The following is a 23,401-nucleotide window of genomic DNA, read 5'->3' as shown; positions in this document are numbered from 1 at the left end:
TTATTTCCGGGTTACGGTTTTCCAGACTCACTGGCAAGGTGCTCAGGGCCTTCCTGGGGACAGGAAGGTGTCCTGCGCCTGCTCCCAGCTCTCCTCCTAGACTGGCTGCCTCTGGTTCCCCTCTCCATTCAGCCCCTGTTGCTTCGGGCCCATCACAAACACAGGTGGCAGTTACATAAGGTAACGTTGGGACTGGGCGAGGCCGAGGAGGCGTGACAAGGTGCCAAGCACAGGCAGACGTCCCATCTGACAGGGTGTTTGGCACACTCATACTGGGCTGAGAAAAGTAAGCTGTGCCTGGCCCGACCCTTGGAAAGCAGAGTCCATCCAGACCCTGTGAGAAAACGAAGCCTGTCCTCACCACGGACAGGGCTGTATCTCATACTCACAGAGTGATGGGGACCTTCTGCCTCTCCCCTCTTGTTCCGAGGAACGACACGGTGAAAGTTGGTTCTACAGGGCTCTCAGTTTGGTTGATGAACCGAGTCTTGAACTGGTAATGATAAACTAGAGGGAGGTGGGATGGCGAGGGAGAGAGAAAGACAACATAAGCAGAAATTTTTAAAATAAAAAATCTTGTATTTTTTAAAATTTAAGAAAGCAGAGAGAAAAGTATGGATGAATAGATACCCCAATTTTGTTTTCTGGGTGGTGGAATTCTGAATTTTTTTTATTTTCCTTTTTTTCCTTCTCTGAATTTGTTTAATGTCTAAGAGGACTTATGTTTGTAATATAATAAGTATTATCCAGCAAAAAAAAAAAAAAGGCAAAATAGGAGTATAGTTGGTATTCTCACTAATTTCTAGATGAAGTTCTGTTGCACTACTCCATGTATTTAGCAAGAGTCCCCATTTATAAATGAAAGAATAGACTGCCTTTGAGGCCACTGACAAAAGCAAGAGAACACACTGCTATTTTCACTTTTGCCTGTAAATTTGATGGTGTTAGTTTTAGTGTGGGACAGACCAACAGCCAAGAAATATGCCCTGATGACATCTCTGCCTTCTGGGGCTTGGAAACTGGTTTTGTGGGGTTCAACAGCACATTTCCTGATAGAAATAAGACAACGAACTCTAGTACCTGGGCCTAAAATTGTCCTATCTTTTCAAGTGTCCAGAATGTTCTTCTTCTGTATTGTTTAGAATAGGGAAATTAATTTTATTCTTCTTTACCTAAATATAGCCTATATTTAGCTAATAAAAGCAAATTACTTACTATCAGACAGGTGTTGTTAAACATTTTACATGGCATCATCTCAATTACTCATCATAATGACCCTATGGGGAGGATATTGCTATTATCAGCCTCATTTAAAACATTTTTATGTCTTTTATTTTTGGTTGCACTGGGTCTTTGTTGCTGCACATGGACTTTCTCTAGTTGCGGGGAGTGGGGGGCCACTCTGTTGCAGTGAATCGTTTCTCATTTCGCTAGCTTCTCTTATTGAGGAGCACAGTCTCTGGGTGTACAGGCTCAGGAGTTGTGGTGCATGGGTTTAGTTGCTCTGAGGAATGTGGAATCTTCCTGGAGCAGGGATCAAACCCATGTCCCCTGGACTGCAGGCAGGTGCTTTACCACTGAATATCAGGTAAGTACTATCAGCCTCATTTTATAAAGAACAAAACCAGGGCTAGAGAGGTGAAGTGACCTGCTCAGGGTCACATAGCAGAGTCTGTGCTCATGGCCTGGAGCAATTGCCTTGCTCAGCCTGCACTGTTACATCAACCAGGTGTGGGGCTGTTTCCAAAATTATCCCACCTCATTTCCGAATAACTGATGGCTGCTTGGACTTCTTTATCTTGCTGTCTCCATATTCTCTAAGTACTTGTGGCACTTTAGCTTAAACAGGCTTAATATGGCATGTCAACTTGATTGGTAGGATTGCCTGGGGCCCCATGTTGAGATGGGCTGTGAGACCGTGTCTAGGCTCTTAGGAGGACTGCTGTCTGCCTTGGGCAAAGGATAGGGGATATATGATTACTTGTTATTTGCTTTTTCTGTTCTAGATAGATTAATCTACTAATCCTGATACAGTGCTTGCACATAGTATTTGCTTAATAAACATGTGTGGGATGCATGAACTGACAATTTGTTTGGGAATATCAGGATGTGTCTGAACATTAGGAAGATGGAAATCACCCCAGAGAATTCAGAGTTCTAAGCTTTGTTGTAGAATTCCTCCTGGAAAGCATAGATCATGGAACTAACCACTTGGTTATCCATTCCATGCACTCAGCATGTGGAAATTCACCATCCTCATGAATCAATCTACTTACTCCCAAATGGTACATTTCCACTGGAGGTTGGTAGCTATACACAGACCTGGCAGCAGCGGTGGCTAATGGCACATTGCCAACACATCAGCTGCAGGGTTCTGCTGTGCCTGTATTGCTGGGTTTCTGAGTTATTTACATGACTCTAACCTTTGGCATAAACCCATTTTCCCGTTTGGGTTTTGCAGTGGATTGGCTGCAGTCCACTGCATAATAGGTGCTCAAATACTCCAGCCTGGAATAAAATAGTTAGATGCTGTCAAGACTGTGCGGCTGTGGGTGAGAAATAAGAGAAGGAGCGAGGGACCCCAGGAAGGGTCCCTAAACCCTTGAGTGACAGTGGTGGAGACAGAGACTCTGGTCTATCATCACAGAAGCCTCTGGAGAGATCTTATGCTATTTGGGGGTCTGTCTAGGGAACTCTGTAACAAGTAAATAGTCTTGTAAGTTGAAATGACACAAAAAGATCGAGACAAGACATTGGGGGTGTGGGGAAGAATGTGGACAGGATGACATGAGAGAACTGGTCTCTAGTTAATTCCCAAACAAGGAGGCAGAGAATCTTCCAGAGTGTGCAAGGAACTCATAGCAACCAGTTTAATATGTATTCATTAGAAATCTACTCCCCAGCCCAGTGCTAAAAGCTGTTGGGTATAAATGAATAAAACAGTGTAATTGGCTGTATGCATGGTATACATTGACTAACATTTATTTTGTTTACCTGTGCCTGGCACTTTGTATTTTTATCTCATTTAATCCTTATGACAGGTGATACTATTATTATTTCATTTAAGAGAAGAGGAAACTGAAGCACAGAGAGGTTAAGTGATTTTTCCAGTATCACACAGCTAGTAAGTAACATAGCTATGACGTAAGTCCAGGTCCCCTGACTCCAGAACTTGAACTTTTAAATGTTTATACCCAGGACCAATAGCTTTATCTACCCTAAGGAAAATGTTCATGTGTGGAAAGAGGTTGAAGTTCAAAGACATCGTAACAGAATTTTTAATTAAAAATAAATTAAAAACACCCTAAATATTCACCAATAGAGAAATGACTATGGACTAATAATGACAATTATTATAATTACCATTTAGCTCTTTGTTTTGTTCCAGACACTGAACTATTGTTTCTCAAAATTATTTCATTTCTCTTTTCTACAACTTTGTAAGATGCCTACTTTAACCTCCCTTTGCATCATTTTACGAATGAAGAAGCTGAAGCTCAGGAAATTTAAGTAACTTGTCCATTGTCGTGCAGCTATGAACTAGCAAAGCTGCAATTAGACTTTAGTCTACTGATTCCAAGTTCATATTCCCAAACATGTGATTTACTCTTATGAAGTGATTAAAAGATATTTTTGGAATGGTTTCAATGCTTATGAAAGAAGTGGGGGAAAAAACCCCAACCAGGCATCAAGATACACATTGTACATCTAACATGAGACTAACTCTAATAAAAAAGAATGCACAGAAGGAGGGAGATTTGCAAAAATATTAAGTGATTATCTCTGGGGAGGGGAGAGAAGTAATTTTTATTATCTTTTTTGTGATTTTCTGCAAGTTTCACATTTTCTGCAATGAGCATGTATTCTAATTAGACTCATCCTGGAAAAAGAAAAATTTTTTTAAGTATTAAGAAAGATCACAGAACCAGAAGCTGTGGTCCTGGCCTTAGAGGGGCTTGCAGCTGGGAAGCAGAGTCACTTCTGTGACCCTTGTCACCTCCTATCCAGTCTTATGGGCATCAGTGTCTAGGATCTTCTCTCCTTGAGGGCAGCGTTGGGGTCATGTTAACACTTGAACCTCCGTGATTCACAGCACACATTGGGAATCTAAGGAGTGTTTCTGGGGCTTTTTATGTGAAAACAAGGCAGAACATGTTACATTAAGGAGTCTAATTGTGAATAGGACTGATCAGAATATTGCTTCCACTTGCTGAGATCCTACTAAACATCAGGCTACATACTAAGTGCTTTTTGTTGTTGTTGTTTAGTCGCTAAGTCGTGTCTGACTCTTTGCAATGCCCTGGACTGTAACCCACCAGGCTCCTCTGTCCATGGGATTTCCCAGGCAAGAATACTGCAGTGGGTTGCCATTTCCTTCTCCAGGGGATCTTCCCTACCCAGGGATCGAACCCACATCTCCTGCATTGACAGGTGGATTCTTTACCCCTGAGCCACCAGGGAAGCCCTATACTAAGTGCTTTGCATACATTATTTTTGTCCTCCAGACTAAAGGAGGATAATACGGTGAGACTGCATTTTCTACACCTACCCCTGCTGTCCTGGTCCACTCTCTACCCAGTTCTGGACCCCAGGATGTGACCCCCAGAGGCTCATCTCCTGGCTTCCTTATTGGATGGCTTCTGGTTCACATTGACCCACTGAGGACACACCAGCAGGAGATCAGGGCAGAGCAGAGAGAGCTCAGAGTATTTCTCTGCTCCCTCCTGCTTTGAAGTCTGACTTTAGTAACTGCCCTCCCTGAGGAGCTGCTGTCAGTAGCTTCTCCTCCACAGCTTATATTCTCTTCGGCTATTCCTTCTCTTCACTTCTCCGAGTACCCTGTTAGATTTGAGGTGCATCAACACCCCATGTTGCTTTCCTTAATATCGCCCACCTTCTCTAAGGAGTTCTGCCTGCTCTCTTTAGCTGACTCAGGTGAGTAGAGTCCTGTTTACTGCTGAGACCCAGAGAAGTAGGGTGTCAGTGATCCCAAAGAATTACAGATAAGGAAGCAGAGATTTGTGATTCACTGGTGTCTCACTGGGTAAAGAATCCACCTGTTAATGCAGGAGATGTGGGTTCGATCCCTGGGTAGGGAAGATCCCCTGGAGAAGGAAATGACAACCCACTGCAGTATTCTTGCCTGGGAAATCCCATGGACAGAGAAGCCTGGCTAGTTACAGTTCAGGGGGTTACAGAGAGATGGACATGACTTAGCGACTAAACAACAACAACAACAAAGCAGAGATTTGGGGAGGAGTCCAAGGTGACTCAGGTAGTTAGAAGTGGAGCTGACTTTGAACCCAGGTGTCTGTCTGATTCCAAAAGGCCCTTCCCACTGTGTCCTGGGATTCTGGTTCTGGCAAGCTGAATCTTCCCTTTGAAAGCAAACAGCCAACAGCCCTGAAGAAAAGCTGCAGTCTAAACCTGCCTCCTGTGAAGGCTTCTTCGCAGTTGCTGGTCTGCTAAATGTCCAGCCCCCGGGGCAGGGATAAATGTTTCATGTCCCTGCACTGGAGATGGGTTTTTGTCTTCCTTTGGTCTTAAAATGTGAGTAGGAAGAGACCAATTTCCATATCTGAGCTGTCATGGTTCCCCAAGATTCTGAAGGAAGGGATTGGCTTTGATGATTGCAAAGGTCCTGTTAGCTCTTACATCCTACGGATGAGAATTATCTGTGCCCTGCAGTATCTCCCTGGGGCAGGACCTATGTAGGAGGTCAGAACCATCAAGGGTGTGTAAATCGTGGCGGTCACAGACGTGCAGAAACATGGGCACCCACGTCTGCAGAAGCATGATGCCCAAAGCCGTCACACAATGATAGCACAAGGAATTCTTTTTGCCCTGCACTAGGAAGCCACTTTTGGGGAGAAATATTGAAATTATTTTTTTTCAATATATAAGAGACTTTCATGTTTAGAACCAATTATTCTTATTTTGGATTTTGTGTTTTTCCTTAGCAAAAGAGAAAAAAAGACCATTTGCCTTTTATTTCCCACCACACCCCAGGACAATGATGCTGTTCTAACGATTAAGGAAAAAAGCATGAATAATTTTTGCGTACTTTACCTTATGGCATGTTTAATAAGGATTTTAAAAAATGATTTCAGGGAAATGCTTTTGATCCTGTGACTGCAGGGAGCACAGCGTGTTCCTCAGTCCAGGCAGAAGTTATTTCAGGACTTAACGGTGCAAAACATGAAATAGCCCATTAACCTTGGACGAGATCAGCAAAGTCCACCTGGGGTAGAGATACGAGGCCTCTGGAGAGTCTCCTCACCAGATGGCCCCCTGGGGTTCTGATACCCTAGAAACCCTGGATCCTAGTTTCATGTGGACCCCACTGGTGCCACTTAACAACAAAAGTAAGTTTCTTTTTACAAGGTAGCCACTATGGGCACCAGGTGATGGAAATTTATAAAAAAGCACATTTTTTTTCTTTTTGTCTCACGGAAAATATTCTGAATCATTAGATAGTGGCTTTGGGAGATATTATGACTCTCTTTGCAAACATCAGAGAGGTCTTTTTTTTTTTTTAATGTATAGATTTTTCTCTCATAGAGATGGTAAGAATGAGATCTTGTGTTCTCTTGCAGCACTAAGGTCTTGTTCCTAAATCTCATATGAACCCGAGAGGGAGGCTGAAAAGCATGAAATTGAAACGATGGTCTTAAGCAGGGGATTAATGTATGAATAGCTAGCACTAGCAGGGGCTGGCTGAATGAACTTAGAACAGGATCAAGGGAAGAAGAGAAATGGGCTTTTTTGTTTTTCTGATTTTAGTTTAAGATAGCATTTTTTTTCAATTCATCCATTTTTTAATTGAAGGATAATTGCTTTACAATATTGTGTTAGTTTCTGCCATACATCAACATGAATCAGCCGTAGGTATACATATGTCCAGAAGAGAAGAGTGCTTTCATCAGCTGGTGTGAATTTTCACTGGCTGGCTGGGCCCAGAGAGCAGGGAGAAAGTACAGGCAGGAGGAGGATGGGGAAGAGAGGAGGTATGATGGACTACTATGTCTCAGGAATGAGCTGTTAATAACACTGAGTGAACTGGTCTCAGTCCTAATGCTTAGGCCATGTGTGGTGAAAGGAGCGAAGGCCATGGAATGGGGGAGACCTGGGGTCAAACATTGCGTTTGATACTGTGCAGGGCCCTGTGGGGCTCCTGGGCACAAGATCTTTCTGTGTCCCCCATTTCTTTGATTATAGGAAACAGCCTTCATTCAGCCTCCATGAACTTCCCAGAGTTCCAACGGGCAGATTCAAGCAGTTGCTAATTAGGGGAGGGAGGGGATTCGAGACCAGGGAGAAACTAACGGTCAGGAGAAACAATAGTGCGGCCTTGGGGGCAAGGTCCTGCTTCCCCATCAAGGGATACACACCACAGTATCCTTTACCCATTTTGCAGATACTGGAAACCCACCCCAGGTGGAAGAAGTTATAACAATGGTATGCTGCCCACAGCATGTAGACCCCAGAGCAACTGGTTGATTATGCTGACTCCCACTTACCTCGCCAGCAACCCTGCAGAAGAATGTCCACGAGCTGATCATACCCTTTTTGAACAATTACTATAAAACTTCTCACTATCTTGCTCCAGTTTGGACACACAGTCTTGAGGGCATTAGCCAGCTGTGGCCCTCTTTGCCCGAGAAAGCAATAAAGCTCTTCTTTTCTACTTCACCCAAAACTCTGTCTGAGATTCGATTCAGCACCAGGGTACAAGTTTTCAGCATAACGTTTGCTCCTTATAAGCTGGGTGACTTTGGGGAGGTGATTTAGCCTCATTGAATCTCAATTTATCTGTTGGAAAATTAGGCAACATCAGTCTCCCCACTTCCATCTCTGTCTCTCTCTGTCTGTAGGTTGTTGTGAGGATTAAATGATAAAGGAAATAATTGATGCAACACATCCAGCGTAGTGCCTGAACCTAGTAAGCTCCCCTGAGTGCTGCTTCCTTCTCTTCCCCCCATTACCGCCTCCAGTTGCTGTGAGGATTAAATTAGATAAGGTGCTTGCTAGCAGGACTACATACAGGATTGTTTCCCACCTCCTTCTCTTAAAAAAAAAAAAAAAAAAAAAGCTCCCAAACTAGCAAAATTTCCTTCCAAGAGGGTGAGATTGGAAGTGGGCGATAAATTGCCTCGTTTTCCTCAAAGACTGTTTTCCAATTCTTTTTCTGCTCCTGCTGTCCTCTTCCATGTTTACCCGAATTCTGCGTATGGTTGTAGAAAATAGATCCTTTGATGGTTTTGTCAAAATATCTTGGGAGCCAGAGGAATGAGGACCAAGTTAGTCATCCTTTCTGCAACTACAATCAGGAGGCGATGTTTATCTTGCCCAGCCAGACCCTGCACTGAAATATATAGTACAATTAGATGTTCTTGAAAAATGTGGCTTGTGGATGCTCTGTAACCAGGGATGGGCAAGTTTGTTCCTTTATGAATCTATAAGTACTCATCAAAGGCTGGAGGTGGTCACTGAAATAGACTTTGGGAGCCCAAGTCACAATGATCGTGGCATGGTGGCTGAGGAGGGGAGCAGTTATGGGGCCTAGATTAAAGACTTGATGTCAGCACTATCAATAGAACTTTCTAGATGATGGAAATGGTCTATTTTTGTACTCTCTGATATGGCAGCCACATAGTTGAGTGTTTGAAAGGCGGCTAGTATGACTGAGGTTTCAAGGTTTTAATTTTAAGTAATTTAAATAGCCACATATGGTTAGTGTAGCTTTATATAGGGCTTCCCAGGTGTCACAGTGGTAAAGAGTCCACCTGTCAATGCAGGAGACATGGGTTCAATCCCTGGGTCTGGAAGATAGCCCCTGGAGTAGGAAATGGCAACCCACTCCAATATTCTTGCCTGAGAAATCCCCTGGACAGAAGAGCCTGGTGGGCTACAGACCATGGGGTCGCATTGAGTTGGACATGACTAAGCGTGTACTAGTGGAAGCAATATACAAGCTGCGGCATCCCAGCAGCAGCGGCTTTCACATGGGTGGGAGTCTCATCTGGGCATAATTTCCAGCTGTACCCAGGGTACCTGATGTGGCCAAAGGGCTGTGCTCCCTGCCAGCAAGTGAAATTAGGCTGAGCAGATTAGGCCTGGAAGGGCTGAGGTGGATCTGGGGAGAATTTGGAGGGCCCAGGGGAGGGGAGGGTGTGGTGCAGCCTGCGGCTCATCCCTGGAATCTCGTTGGGGCTGGGGGTTTGGTTCAGGCAGTATTATCTCACAGTCCCAATTCCTTATTTTCCCTGGATATCCCTGGAGCAAGATGAGCAGCTGGTGAGAAAGACTCAAGTGCTGCCTCCAGGGGACTCCTCTTCTGTCTTCTTGGGATAGATAGCACCTGTGCACAGAGTGTAGGAGGGGGTTGGTCTCCCCTGAGCCCCCCTGAAGGAGGGCCTCTGCCTACCCTGGCTCATATTATGCTTGAAGAAGGAGTGAAGGCCTGGCACAGTGGTTTTGGCAACTGCTACGTGAGGTAGTGCTGCCCTAATGCGATTCCTTGGTTCTCCTTCATAAGAAAAGGGTTCCTTTGAGTTCATACCAGCCGTGTGTAGTGATCAGGCATCTGAACTCCTTGGCAAGGGAAAAACTCAGCCCAGCTTGTGGCAGCTACTCTTCCCTCCCCTCTTCCTTCTCTTGACTCTCTCACCTCCCGACCCCATCTCCATGCCCTGAGTAGAAGTCCTCCAGCAGGACCCAGTCCCTCACTTCAGATGCACAGCCCTGCCCAGGAAAGTGAAAAATGACCCTGTCTCTTTCCAGCTGATCTCAAGGAGAAAGCAAGACCCTTCCCCACCTCTCCTCCTTCCCTCAACCCCATAGACAGACCATGGGCAGGTTACTGATATAAAAACCACTTGACTAATTGTTGGGAGTGCTCAGTTGCTCAGTCCTGTCTGACTCTTTGCAACGGCAAGGACTGTAGCCCACCAGGATCCTCTGTCCTTGGGATTTTCCAGGCAAGAATACTGGAGTGGGTTGCCATAGCCTCCTCCAGGGGATGGCCTGGGTCTAAATGCTGGCTCTGCTAAGAGTTCCTCTTGTGTCCCTGGGCAAATGATTTTCTCTTATCTGGGCCTTTGTTTCCTTGTCTGGGAAATGTGGAATTGAACAGTTTCTTGAAATGCTAACATTCCAGGATTAGAGTAGATCCAGTGAAATGTGATTATCGGAGAGGCTTAATCACTCCAGGCTGCACTTCCATTTGAAAGAGGAGCTGGTTAACTGAAATGGGTGTCTAATTGGCAGCCTGGATCGGGGGATCTCCCTGAATCAGGAGGCCTTCCAAATTCCCTCACCTGCTCCGGGTGCCTCAGGCTCCTCCACCCCTCCAGGAAGGACAGCTGAAGGGACCCTCTGCCCCTCAGGCAAGAAAGATCCTGCCCTCACTCTTCTGCTCTCAGAAGCTATTTGCTGCTCAAATGGATTTCTGTCATTCCTGGGCTGCACAGAAGGGCAATCTGGCTGGGGAGCAAAAGTTCAGATAAACAAAAGAATCCTGTGCGTGGGAGCTTGAACTTGGGAGTGTGGTAATGAAAGGAATGCCAGCCTGGGAGTCAGAGGGACCTGGGTTCTAAGCCTCCTTCCAGGCTAACTGAACCTGTGGACCTCGCCTGGCTGTTGTGGGCACCATGAGGAGTCGGTGAAACGCTGTGCAAATGCAAAGCGGTGCTGAGGACGTTCACCTTCTGTAGCTACAGATATATGCAGAGTAACAATCAAATGGCACTGGGCTCCTCCCAGGGCAGTGAGCCAGTGCTGTGAACAGTAAGATGCTAAATCACTCCCGAGCTGTTTTAAGGATTAGGCAGAAATGTTAATGGCAGCAGATGTTGGCTTGTTCCCTCCAGGAGGATTTAGGTTTCAGTGAAGTATTTCTCTGCTGGCTTCAACCCAAATCACGGCCACAGCCCTTTTTCTGACCTCGAGTTCAACCCGGCAAGCAGAAGGGGCTCACTTTCTCCCCTGAGGCTGAGAAGCAGAACTTCTTCTAGGGAGGGCCTCAATAAGACAATGATCTCTTGTAAAATAAGCTGATTAAAATTTAGGAAGAAATGGGGAACCACAAATGTAGTCTGGAGCCCGGGTTTTTCCTGGAAGCCATGAGGAGAAATGAAAGCACTGGGTTCTAGTCTGGGTTTGGAGAAGCTTCCAAGGCCCTGTACAATGAAACCTGGTGATCCAGGCCTTCCGGATCTAACTTTCTGTTAGCAGAAACACACTGACTGAAACCGCCCATCCTGGTCAGGCACCATAGTAATCACTTGCAAGGGTTATTTTACCACAGGAGGTCCTGGTAAGGAATGTGGAACTAACAAGCCACCACCACCTGGAAGAGTTCTGGAAAGGTCAAAAGGAGACACCCTGTGTCCTACCACATTCCAGAATCTTCCTTGCTGGAATCCATTTTGGCTGAGCGATGCATGTGCCACCAGGAAGGACCCTGAGTCAGAATGATTGGCCAGAGAACCTGGAAACTAATGTCACCTTTAAACCTGAGATGTCGAGCCACATGGAAGAGCAGTCCTCCTGGGTTCCCTTACTCTCTTGCTCTCTGCCCGGGTGCCCCTTCCCAATAAAGTCTCTTGCTTTATCAGCTCGGACAATTCATTTCTGAGTGTTAGAAAAGAGACCACTCTCTGGTCCTAGAAGGGGTCCCCCTTCCTGCAACAATGCTAGGGGACCATGAAAATAGATGAAGAGAGCAGCCAACCAAAGGACTGTTCCAGAAAGTATCAGGCTTTCTCCTCTAGCACTTGTCAGCGAGGAGGCCACATTCTTGGGGAAAGAGAGAGGCATGTGTCATCATCCCGGTCTGGAATCTGTGCAAACAGCAGATCCAGCAGTAGCTCCAGGAAAAGACTCCGGAGAACTTGTGAACCTTCAGACAAGCGGCTACATTCTGCCCTTGTGAAGGCTCCCCTGCACTCACCTTTGAATGGGGACTGGGCTCGAGTCACCAGGAAGAGGCTCTTGCTCTTCTTGCTTTGCCGCTCCTGGCGGGTGTGGTAGCCCAGAGTGTTGCAACGACCCTTCTTGCAGCTCAGACACAGGCCTTGGCTGAAGCTGTCCATGTCCCTGCACAGGTAGGCCGTGCTCTGCATATCAGCGTGCAGCAAGGAGTCGATGAAGAGGTGCACTGACCGCTCGTGGGCACATTTGACGGTCTGGGTGATGGCTGGAACACAGGGCAAGAAGGACATTATCATCCTTTAATCTGGAAGATCACCTTGCTTCTCAGTGCAGAGTAGCACCATCTCAGGAAGGAGGATGGGAGCGCTGAGGTCAGAGGTCAGCCCACTGACTACAGTGGGTGGCATAGCTGTCAGAAAACTACACAAAAAGTAGACGCTTTGCAGGCACTTACTGTAGGGGCATAATCCCAGGCTCTGAAGGGCTGCTGAGGGCACTCTGTATGTTACGGTAGGTGTTTTAATAGGAGCCCTGAGTCACTAAGAAAATACTGAGTTCATGTCAATCTATGCCAAAACCAATACAGAATTGTAAAGTAAAAATTAAAAATAAATAAATTAATTAAAAAAAAAAAAAAATAAAGCCAGTGTGTGTGTGAATCACCCAGTCATGCCTGACTCTTTGGGACCCCATGGACTGTAGCCCGCCAGGCTTCTCTGTCCATGGAATTCTCTAGGCAAGAATACTGGAGTGGGTTGCCGTTCCCTCCTCCAGGAGATCTTCCTGACCCATTGATCCAACCCAGGTCTCCTGCGTTGCAGACCACTTCTTCACCATCTGAGCTACCAGGAAAGTTCTCTTTAAGCAATTCTTCCGGAAATAGATTGTAATTCATTTTGGAAATATTTTAGTCTCAAACAGTTAAAAATGCACAACTGCTGATGCTCTAAGGGTGAGTTGGCAGAACAGGCTTGTGTGGAATGCCTCTTTTTATCTATTTAATTAAAACAATTATTTTATTTTTGGCTGTGCTGGATCTTCGTTGCTGCACGCAGCCTTTCTCTGGTTTCAGAGAGCGAGGTCTACTTTCTCTTTGTGGTACATAGGCTTCTCATTGTGGGGGCTTCTCTTACTTGGAGCACAGGATCTAGGGTGTGTTGGTTTCTTCAGCAGCGTGGTGCACAGGCTTAGTTGCCCCACAGCATGTGGGGTCTTAGTTCCTGGACCAGGGATGGAACTCATTCTCCCTGCAGCAGAAACGGGGAATCTTAACCACTTGACTTCCAGGGGAGTCCCTGGAATGCCTCTTTTCTTAATAAAGCTGGCTAAGCCAGTGTCCAAGCACTCTTGGGACTTGACTACTGGTCTGGTGAGAGCTGAGGCCTCCCCGACCATGTCCCAAAGCAGCCATAGCCTGCTCAATGTAACTGATCTGGACGACCAGCATGGGGATTTGCTTCGAGAAGGACGTGCTCCAGTGACCAGGTCTAAATGGACCTAAGCCAAAACAAGTTTACGAGGTTTCTGTACCAAGGATTTTGACCTTTTTGGGGGAGGGGAGGTTGTTTGGGGGTCTCCAAATCTTAATCTTTAGTGTTCTCTAGGAGTGTTGAACCACCGCAAGGTATGACAAGAACTTCCTGTGAAAGTGGACCCCAGGTAGCTTAGCCAAATAATTTTCCCCAGGATTAGTCATCTCCATTCCTGGTCACAAGCGGCTCTATTTGTTGAGAACCCACTATGAGGCAGGTACTACTGAGTACCTTCCCTGAATATTCACCACACCTCCTCAAGGCAGCTCTTACAAGTGAGAGAACTGAGTTTCAAAGACAGTCTCTAACTCATGCAAGCTCACCTAACCAGGAGGTGGTGAGGATGGTAAAGCAGTTATCAACTGACCATGTCAACACATTCACCCCAGAATGGGGTCACTTTCAAACATAAGGGTAAAGGAAATGGAGAAAAACCACCCTAAGGTGGGCAAGCTAAATAAATTTACTTGGTCCCATCATTCTGAAGTTTAGCACAACACAGAAAATGGTAGTAATTGGGCAGAGGCATTCACCAGGTGATCAGTTAATGAACAGCATCTAGGGGTCTGTGTTGCCCTTAGGGAGGGTGTAGATCTAGGAAGAGGGCTGGCTGATCACCAGGGACTGCTGGTGACTAGAGGGCAATGATCGGAGAGAGATGTGAAGGAATGATAAGGGGAAATTCCCAGAAAGTTCTCAGGCGTGGGCTGGTGAAAGGCTGGGAGTCCAGCCAAGATGAGATAATGTCAAATGTGAAGGTCATTCTGATACAGGAGACATGAAGGTGGATAAGGAAACACAAGATAGTGTGTGCTCAGCTCCGTTTTCAAATGATTGGGAGAAGGTGGTAAGTAGGGGTGGGCTGGGGGTCTCCAGTTGGCTTAGAGTGAGTTGGCAGGTCTTAATCAGGATATTCTTTTATAATAAAGAGAAACTTGGAATGCTTATGAAATGTATGGGTTTTGCTCACATTTTTGTTCTTTAATCCAGGGCCTGTTATCAAGGTTCATGTTAATGTTTTGGTTTTAGGGTTTGAGAGAGAAGGGGGAAAACACAACCCAGATAATGCTGCAGTCATTTTCTGCACTGAGACAAAGTCCCAAGGAAGTCACAAGGACCTATTTAGAGCTGAACTTTGAAACTGAAGAATCTCAGTAATGAATGTCCCGTGGGGTCAGCTGATTAAACCTCATACTTGGGAGACCAAGAAGCCATGATCTAGTAAGTGGATTAGCATGGGGCCAGAATAGAGGCAGCCCCCTGAATGAGGAAGCTTCTGGAGAAAGAGGAATGACCACAGGCAGCAGGGTTCAATTTTCAGAAGGGCTGATACCCCAGGAGAGACTTGGCTGGGTATGATGAGTGGAGATGAGAAGTGGGAATTCCTGGATGTGCCCTCAGCTCATCGTCCGTGTCTGAGCTTCAGCAACCACTGTCTGTGAAGAGGAAGGTCTTGCCTGGGAAACAGCACCCTTTCCCACTCACACAAGTCCTCTCTCTGCATGGACTAGGTGACCATTCACTTTGAGCCCCATCCTTGCCAAACTCTTCCCCAAATCTCACAGATTGGATTCCCCTGGATCCAGAGGCCACACCAACTGTGGGGAGTGTAAGCCATCATAGGCTAATGTCTCTTTCTCACCATTTAAGCCATGCTTGGCGAAATGTTTGTAGAGCTCTAGGAAGTGGCATCCAGGCTGGTAGGAACCCCCATTGGGGTAGAAGTCATAGTGTGCTATGGGCCTTTTGATGCCCACACTCAGGCCCATGTGCTCCCAGGTAAAGGTGTGAATGGCGTCCACAAAACTGGCGTCATCTGGTGAAAGCCGGTCACTGAGGGAGGCTTTTTCGAACAAAGGGCCTGCAGCATCCAGCCCTAAGAGGAAAGCAACGGGAAGGATCACATTGGAGCAAGAGGAGGCAGGGAGAAAGGCTCTTTTTAGCTTTCTGATGTTATTGCACATTCATGAGCTAGCAGGAAGAGGAAAATCCTAGGGCATAATCTTTCTCTAGAAAATCTTGCCATGACTTTTTTGCAGTAAAATTAAAGTAATTCCTGGTGCTTAAAATCGGACACAGGCTGGTTATTATCTATGGGGAAAAGAGGTTTGCAGGAACTGTCCAGTGGTAGAAATGAGGTTATAAGGGAATGCTTGATTTATTTAAGCAAATCAGTTTTAAGTACCTTTCAAGCTACTTTCGAGAGCATCTGTTTGCATACAAAAAACCACTGTGTTATTGTAAGTAGTTCTAGCCTACCCATCAAAGAAAGAATTTATTTGCCTGCTTGTTGTCAATAATTTTCCTAAACAAGCTGGCTTTCTCTCTACACTAATGTCATTTCATTGGAATGTTCAGAACAGCCTTGGGACATTACTGTTCTCTGGGGAAAATGTCATGAGCAAATAGGACTGCTCACAGCTCTGTCCTTAAGTGACAGATATGTTTGCATGAGACAAGCGGCAGTCTCCGGCAGACTATAGTTGGCGAGTATTTATGCACTCAAGGAGTTTTGTCTGTCTTTCTTCCTTTACCTTTTCTGGAGGACCCTTTGTTGACCTGTATCAGGCCTGGCTTCTATCCTTGGTGGGGATGAAGGAACTGACATGGGGCCATGACAGTCCCTGCTCTCCAACCCTCACCTGTAGTTACACGTGAAGGCTGTGGTTTATATTTCTTTCTTCATCAGGCTGACTATGAGATGACCACAGAGTAGTTAGCTGTCCTGTCACTTCTGAGGTGTGTGGGCCTGGCTAATAATGCCTGACGTGGCCTGTGACACCAGCCAGTGTGGAGAGGGTCCTGGGCCCAGTGCTGCCTCTCTGCAGTTCTGACGCATCCTTCTAGGCCTGGTTTGTCTGTGAAGGGCCTCACTGGCCTTCTGTGATAAGCTCTTATGGGACGTCTGTTCACTCCCAGCCTCTTGAGGGTTAAATCATGGAGGGCACCACATATTGATCCACGATCAGGCCTCCCCAGTCACCAATGAGATGAAAAAAAAAAAAAAAAGGAAAATAAATTCTCATCATGACAGACTGGCTTCATTTAAATGTCTGCCATCATCCTTATCTTTTCTCAATGCTAAAACAAATCTTTTCTTTTATGAAGGAATGGTCACAGTAGATAGCAGTTGCCAAAAGGGTTCATTCCTGATAAAATAAAAGGTCACAGCAACTCTATTCATCTTAAGTTTCGTTCAGACCATTTTGAATTGTGAAATATTATTTTAGGCTGCTGGGTCTTGAAGGATGAGTAGGCATTTGGCAGGTAGACTAAGGTTTGGTATTCTAGGCAAAGGGAGTAGTGATTGCAAAGGCCCAGAAGAACAAGAGGCCATGGCATGTTTGTAGTGGAGTGGAGAAAAATCTAGTGTCATGGAAGTTGGAGCCGCAAGAAGGGGCCAGGGCGAGGCGATGCTGGAGAGCCTTGGGAACACTGCACTGCGTGGGGCCTTGTCTAGGCCTCTAAGTTTCACCCTGTAGGAATCAGCGGGCCTCCGAGACTGGGCTGAGGAGTCACCTCATCAGGCCTGTCCTTCTGAATGTGACTCTGGGTCAGCAGCAGGGAAGGGTGAGTATGGGCGGGGAGGATGAGGTGGGTGTCTGGGCAGCCTGCTGGGAAAGGCCTTCTTGTGCGTCATCAGCTCTTCCTAGGTATCTCGGGGTATTTCCAAGCTGGCATAGAGCTTGGGCTTTTTGGTGCTGGGATCCCTTCCCCCGTCCAGATGGGCCCCAGCGTAGGATCCCCGTGTTTCATTAAAGTGGAAACAGAGGGACAAACGTGGCTGTCACAGGAAATGTAAGGCTGTTGTTCATTTTTTTTTCTAAATTTATTTTTAGTTGGAGGATAATTGCTTTACAATGTTGTTTTGGTTTCTGTTGTACCATGAAGTGAATCGGCTATGTGTATACATGTATCCCCTCCCACCCTCCACCCCACCCATCTAGGTCAACGGGAAGCGCTGCCCGCTAGCTCTCTGTTTCACACGCGGGGGTGTATGCATGTCAGTGCCGCTCTCTCAGTTCCTCCCACCCTTCCTCTCCCCGCTGTGTCCACAAGTCTGTCCATTCTCCATGTCTGCGCCTCTCCTCCTGCCCTGCAAATAGGTTCATCAGTACCATTTTCTAGATTCCATGTATATGCATTAATATACGATATTATTATAGCTGTCATTCTTTAATTCACATTGGGATTTTAAAACTATAGGTTGGAAAATAAACTCTTTCCTATTACAAAAGTGTACAGAAAGTGTACCTTTTAGGTCCTATTTGGCATGACTGTGAGAGGCATTTGTTTGAGGAAAGGCGGTGATTTGCTCTAAATTCTCGGGGAACAGCAGTCTATGACAGTGGTCATGTTTGAAATAAATAGTGCTACAAGTCCTCCTGTGAACTCTAATACAGCTTGAAGGAAGCCGGGGGTGTGTTAATTATGAGCCCGTTGGAAAAGCAGGTCCCTGCTCTACACCCCCATGCACTCGTGGAGATTATAGTTGTTAGTTTTCAGGCATGGTTACCTGTAATTCTTCCAATCTTGTGCTTTCTGCTCATGTAACTGCCAGCGAATCCTGAGACATGTGCACCCAGGCTGTACCCAATTAGATGAACATGGCTTGGAGAAAATTGAACAGATTCCTGGAAGACAGTGGTGAGATGGTTGCAGGAGGGGGAGAGCTGCCTGGATAAAAGCCTTTCGTGGGTCCAGCCTGCTCTGGCTCTCTGTTCTTTGTACCACAAGTGAGATACTTAATTCCTACTCAGGATCCAAACTGTTTTCTCATCTTGCTGACTCCGTCCTGCTTCCGCTCAGGCTCAGCTAGCCTGGGCCCCTGCCTGGTGATGCTACCTCTTGTCTGCCCATCTTTGTTGTTGCTGTTGAGTCGCTCAACTGTGTCTAACTCTCTGAGACCCCATGGACTGTAGCCCGCCAGGCTCCTCTGTCCATGGGATTCTCTAGGCAAGAATCCTGGAGTGGGTTGCCATTTCTTTCTCCAGGGCATCTCTCTGACCCAGGGATGGAACCTGTGTCTCCTACATTGCAGGTGGGTTATTTACCACTGAGCTACTAAGGAAGCCCCCTGCACACCTTTACCTGCACATGAATTCCTTGCAGGAGTGATCTCATCCATGCATATGGGAGTTTTATAGTTTACAAGGTGTGTTTAGATCCCCTAGCACATACAAGGAGGTGAGCGTAAGAGGAGTAGATGATTCTATAAGACAGGGCTTCAAGGAGGCAGCCGAGAGAGCCCTGGGGTCTGGTTTCTCTTGTGCCTTCCTATTCCTGTGAGCTTAGCAGAAGTGGTTGTCCTGTCTTGGCTGCTGTAGGAGACCAGCTTAATTCACTCAGTCTTGGAGGAAGGGAGGGGAAGGGAGAGGAGAGAAGAGAGGTCAGGGCAGGTCTCACCTGCAGCCACTGGAGAAGAGCTGCGATCTCCTGGCCGACAAGGCGAGTGTTGCGGACGGCAGTGGTGTAGTGGTTGTGAGCCAGGGTGACCCATTCTGCCAGCCCCACGTTCACTGGCTGGGCCAGCTGAGACTTCAGTGCGGCTACCATCTCCCAGACCCAGTCTTCCAGCATGCCGTTCACCTGAGGGTGGGCCCACAGTATCATCAGCCTCCCGGGGAGAGAGGAGGGAGCCCTGGATAAGCTGCTCTTTTTTCTTGCCCATCTCTTCCCTTCTCCAACTCTGGGCTCATTCTGGGTCTTTCTCTCCTTCCCAGTTTCTTTTCTTTTCTTCTCCTGTAAGGGACGGTCCCTTACAACAGGAAAGATGGCATGTTCTTCCCTTACAATGGCTCGCCTTCCAATCGCCCCTCATCTCCTCTGTTCCCATGGGAAAGCTTTCCATGCCTGATCTTTTTTGTTTGGCTGATCCACATGGCTTGGGAGATCTTAGTTCCCCGGCCAGGGATTGAACCTGGGCCATCACAGTGAAAGCGCCGAGTCCTAACCACTGGACTGTCAGCGAATTCCCTCCACGTCTGATCTTTAGTTCCCTTTAAGATGAGTTTCATCTCAGGGTGCAACCCTCTGGCTCCAATTCCATGCTTTCCTTAAGGGAATAGGGATGGAGCTCCTGGCTCAGCTGGAGAGAGGTTGCTGTGAGCAGGTTGCAGTGTGTTGGGGCCCCTGTCAAGCCCATCCATGACAAAGATTTGTGGGCTTTGGAGCCTGAGGGTTCTGGTTTTGGATTTCTGTCCACTGAGGGCTGTGTGCCCATGGTTGCTGCTTGACCCCTCTGTGCTGCAGTTTCCTCATCTAAGCGATGAGACTAACTCAAGTGGTCATGTAGGGAGGTGTGAGGGTTAAGTGAGCTGACGACTAATGTAAAGGGCTGAGTTCCTACAGGGCATCTGTATTAGGTCTCCTTTCTAGGGGCATGAAAGCCTTTACCACCCTCACTGCCATCCCTGTGCTGTGGTGGAATCCCTGCCCCTTTCCCCTAGGATGTGTGCTTGTGTGCTAAGTCACGTCAGTCATGTCAGACTCTCTGTGACCCAATGGACTGTAGCCCACCAGGCTCCTCCGTCCATGGGATTCTCCAGGCAAGAATACTGGAGTGGGTTGCCATGCCCTCCTCCAGGGGATCTTCCCGACCCAGGAATTGAACCCACGTTTCTTATGTCTCCTGCGTTGGCAGGTGGGTTCTTTACCACTAGCGCCACCTAGGAAGCCCTAGGATGCTGCTGCTGCTAAGTCGCTTCAGTCGTGTCCGACTCCGTGTGACCCCATAGACGGCAGCCCACCAGGCTCCCCTGTCCCTGGGATTCTCCAGGCAAGAACACTGGAGTGGATTGCCATTTCCTTCTCCAATGCATGAAAGTGAAAAGTGAAAGTGAAGTCGCTCAGTCGTGTCCGACTCCTAGCGACCCCATGGACTGCAGCCTACCAGGCTCCTCTGTCCATGGGATTTTCCAGGAGGAAGGTGCTGGCAGCCTACAAGAGCCCCTGTGCTTTTCTGGGATGGCAATAGCAGACACCCCACCTTGTGGCTACACCCACATGGCATCATGTGGTTTGCACTACCCCATGAGGCCAGGTGTGGGGTCTGTTTTGTTCGTGTGGAGGGTATGAGTGAATACATGTTGAAAGACTGGTGGTGGGCAGATGGGCTCATTTTTCTCTCTAAGGTAGGATGGCTGGGGGTCTCAAGAGTAGTTTTCAAAGAGATGGTGGGGAAAGGTTTTCAAGTCGTGAAATAGAGCCCAAATCTCTGCAGGTTTCACAGTGTGAACCAAGCTTCAAATTCTGGGTGGCCTAGAAACCAGTTAGGCAGAATTTCTTCTCGGAAACATTTGTTTGACTTCAATCATTGCCCACAATATTCTTTTCCCCCTTCTTCCACAGTAATAGAATTTTAGCATCACTGAAAAGCTACACTTTCTCTAAGAGGATACATATCTCAGCCACCTTTCCATCTAGGTATGGCCAATGGATGTAATTGGAAGCATTTCAAAGATGCTTCTGGGAAGCTAACCTAAGAAAACACACTTGTATACCAAAAGCCAGTGGATGAATTGTATGGTTTCAAATAATACCTCAATATAGTTGTTTTTAAACAATCCTACTTTTTGACTTTTGTGTGTGTGTATATCTTTTACTACCTCGTGCTACCTGGGATGCAGATGTGATAGCTAGTGCTCTAGCTGCTATCTTGGATTAGGAGGATGAGGACCATACTCTAAGGATGGCACTATAGTGAGCAGGGAATGAGCTGGGTACTTGAGGACTTCATTGACTAGTTTTGGATGACATACATCCGGACTGTTGTATGAAATGGAAAAAAAAAAAACAAAACTTCAGTTTTATCTGAACTACTGCTAATTTGGGTTTCTGTTATCTGCAGCTGAACTTAACCCTTACAGATAGAACATCTCATTGGGAGACTGTGTCTTCTGGCTTCCTATCAGCTCTTGGGAAACGTGCAGATTCACCTTCATGAACCGCAGTCTCTTATGGGTGCTTATGTGCTGTGTGACCTCTTTGAGCCACATTTTATTATATGAAATGTGGAGATAATTATACTTCCCCTGCCCTGCTTACTCATGAAATTGAGATAATCAATGAGATAATGTGTGGGAAGTACTTGGAAAATTAGAATGTACTTTACAAATATTATGCATGGAGTTGTTATCACCAGCTCCCTATCTCTTTATTAAAATTGAACACACTAGGGAGGGGGAAAAAAAAAAAAGTAAAAGCAGAGAGAAAAAAGCATGTCAGCACTTCCTACCAACCACCCGTGGACTATCATCACCAGCGGCAGCGAGGAGTTGAAGCCACACTGCTGTAACGTGTCTGAGTGATTGAGCCGAATCTGACAGCCCTTATCGGTTTCTCCTCTAAAGAGCAGAAATCTGGTTCTTGTCTCCTGCGATATTTTGTTTGTTTCAGCAGCTCGAGATCTCCTTCCGAATGACTCTGGAAGATAAAATTGGGGACAATGCTTCACCTGGCATCTGTTCCACCTCTGCCAGTTCTAGGACAACCCCAAAGTTTCTAAGAGCACTAGGCAACAAGGTTACTGCAAGGTGCTGGAGGTAGGCACAGGCTGTGGCTTTGGGGAACCCAAGGAGCATTTTATTTCCAGCACAATGGCCATTCCTTTCCTGGGAGATGATGGACAGTGACCTAGGAGGACCCCACACAGAGATGGAGAGGTCCAAATCCTCCATCCTGCCATCCCAGTGACCGTAAGATCAGCCAGTCAGACTCCAGACTAACTCTAGGTCAGAGGGAAGATGGGAGAAGCAACTGGGACTGAGTTCAGAGAGGATAACTGTTTCACCCCAAGTCATGATGCCAATAAGTGGCAGGATTTTGGACCCAGTATCTCTGACTCCAATTCCCCACATCCGTATGCCAGGGAGATAGCACAGGGCATCTTAGTTAGATAGCACTATGCATGCTCTCCTGTGGCTCAACCTGTTCTCACATGTAGTCTTGTATGGACCAGATAGGATTGGAGTGGGGAGGACTACAAAGGGAGTGATGAACTGTGCTGAGGGGGAGCGGCTCTCAGGGAGGGCTTTCAGGGGGAGTGATGCTGATGCTGCCTTGGAGAGTTGAGTGAGGGCTTGTGTGTCTGTATGGGTGGGTGAAAGGAGCTTTCTGAGAGGGAACAGCTGAGGAAGGGCTCAGAGCCAGGAGACCTTGTGGGTATAAGGAGGCAGAAGAATGGGCGGCCAGAGTTTATGAGCCCTTGGGACGCTGAGGCTTTAGGCTCTAGATGATAAGATACTGCTAAAGATTTTTTCAGTAGAAAAAAAAAATGAATATCCATTTGGAATCTTTCAAAGATTGTGGGAGGGTGAGGTAGGGAGAAAAAGACTGTTTTTAAGATTATACCTTCTGTTGTTCTTCTGAAAGGCCTTCTAGCTTCTCTTTTGGGGGAGCCTCACCCTGACTCTGAGCCACTTTGTGGAGGGTGAGCAGTCTCCCAGCATCTGTCAAGACCATGGTGTTGGTCAGAGACACAACCCTGTGATCAGAAGCAGAGTGGAGCCTGAGGGAGGGGCCGTGGTCCCAAGGTGTGGCACCCCAGGAAGAGTGACATCTCTTCTGCCAAGATCAGGAATCAGACCAAGAGCCTGGGAGGATGCTCCCACAGCCCCTACCAGCCGAGGGGGCCTCCCCTGTGGCTGAGGGGTGAACACAAGGCCATACCAGCAGTTTTGGTCAGTGAACTCAGTCCAGCCCAGTTACTGAGAACCCTGATCATTCCTTCTAAGCACAAAGTCATTCAGGATTCTCAAACAATAAGTCTTGGGCTTTTGGTTTCCGGGGACAGCAGGACAGAAAGATGATGAAACACAAAGAGCAAGGAGAGGTATTAATGAAACCAATTTTCCTACCCAAAGGTTATTAATTTGAAAGGTTATTAATTCTCAGCAAAGGGCAATGATTTTTCACAATGATGACAGAATGAAATG

General features: G+C 46.7%; 1 protein-coding gene across 1 annotated transcript in view; it reads right to left on the bottom strand.

Annotated features, from left to right (window-relative positions):
• LIPC (lipase C, hepatic type) overlaps positions 1-22,928 on the bottom strand; it is a 29,329-nt gene extending 6,401 nt beyond the window's left edge. The window contains exons 1-7 of the mRNA XM_040227608.1: positions 22,818-22,928; positions 21,703-21,948; positions 18,873-19,055; positions 17,983-18,100; positions 15,109-15,342; positions 11,954-12,199; positions 390-507 (exon numbers count right to left, since the gene is read on the bottom strand). Coding sequence (XP_040083542.1) covers positions 390-507; positions 11,954-12,199; positions 15,109-15,342; positions 17,983-18,100; positions 18,873-19,055; positions 21,703-21,948; positions 22,818-22,928 — 1,256 coding nt within the window. The remainder of the gene's footprint in view (positions 1-389; positions 508-11,953; positions 12,200-15,108; positions 15,343-17,982; positions 18,101-18,872; positions 19,056-21,702; positions 21,949-22,817) is intronic.
• Positions 22,929-23,401: the final 473 nt, after the last annotated feature.

Source organism: Oryx dammah, unplaced genomic scaffold (assembly GCF_014754425.2).
Source record: "Oryx dammah isolate SB20612 unplaced genomic scaffold, SCBI_Odam_1.1 HiC_scaffold_26, whole genome shotgun sequence".
Classification (NCBI taxonomy): domain Eukaryota; kingdom Metazoa; phylum Chordata; class Mammalia; order Artiodactyla; family Bovidae; genus Oryx; species Oryx dammah.
This window is presented reverse-complemented; position numbering and strand designations above follow the sequence as displayed.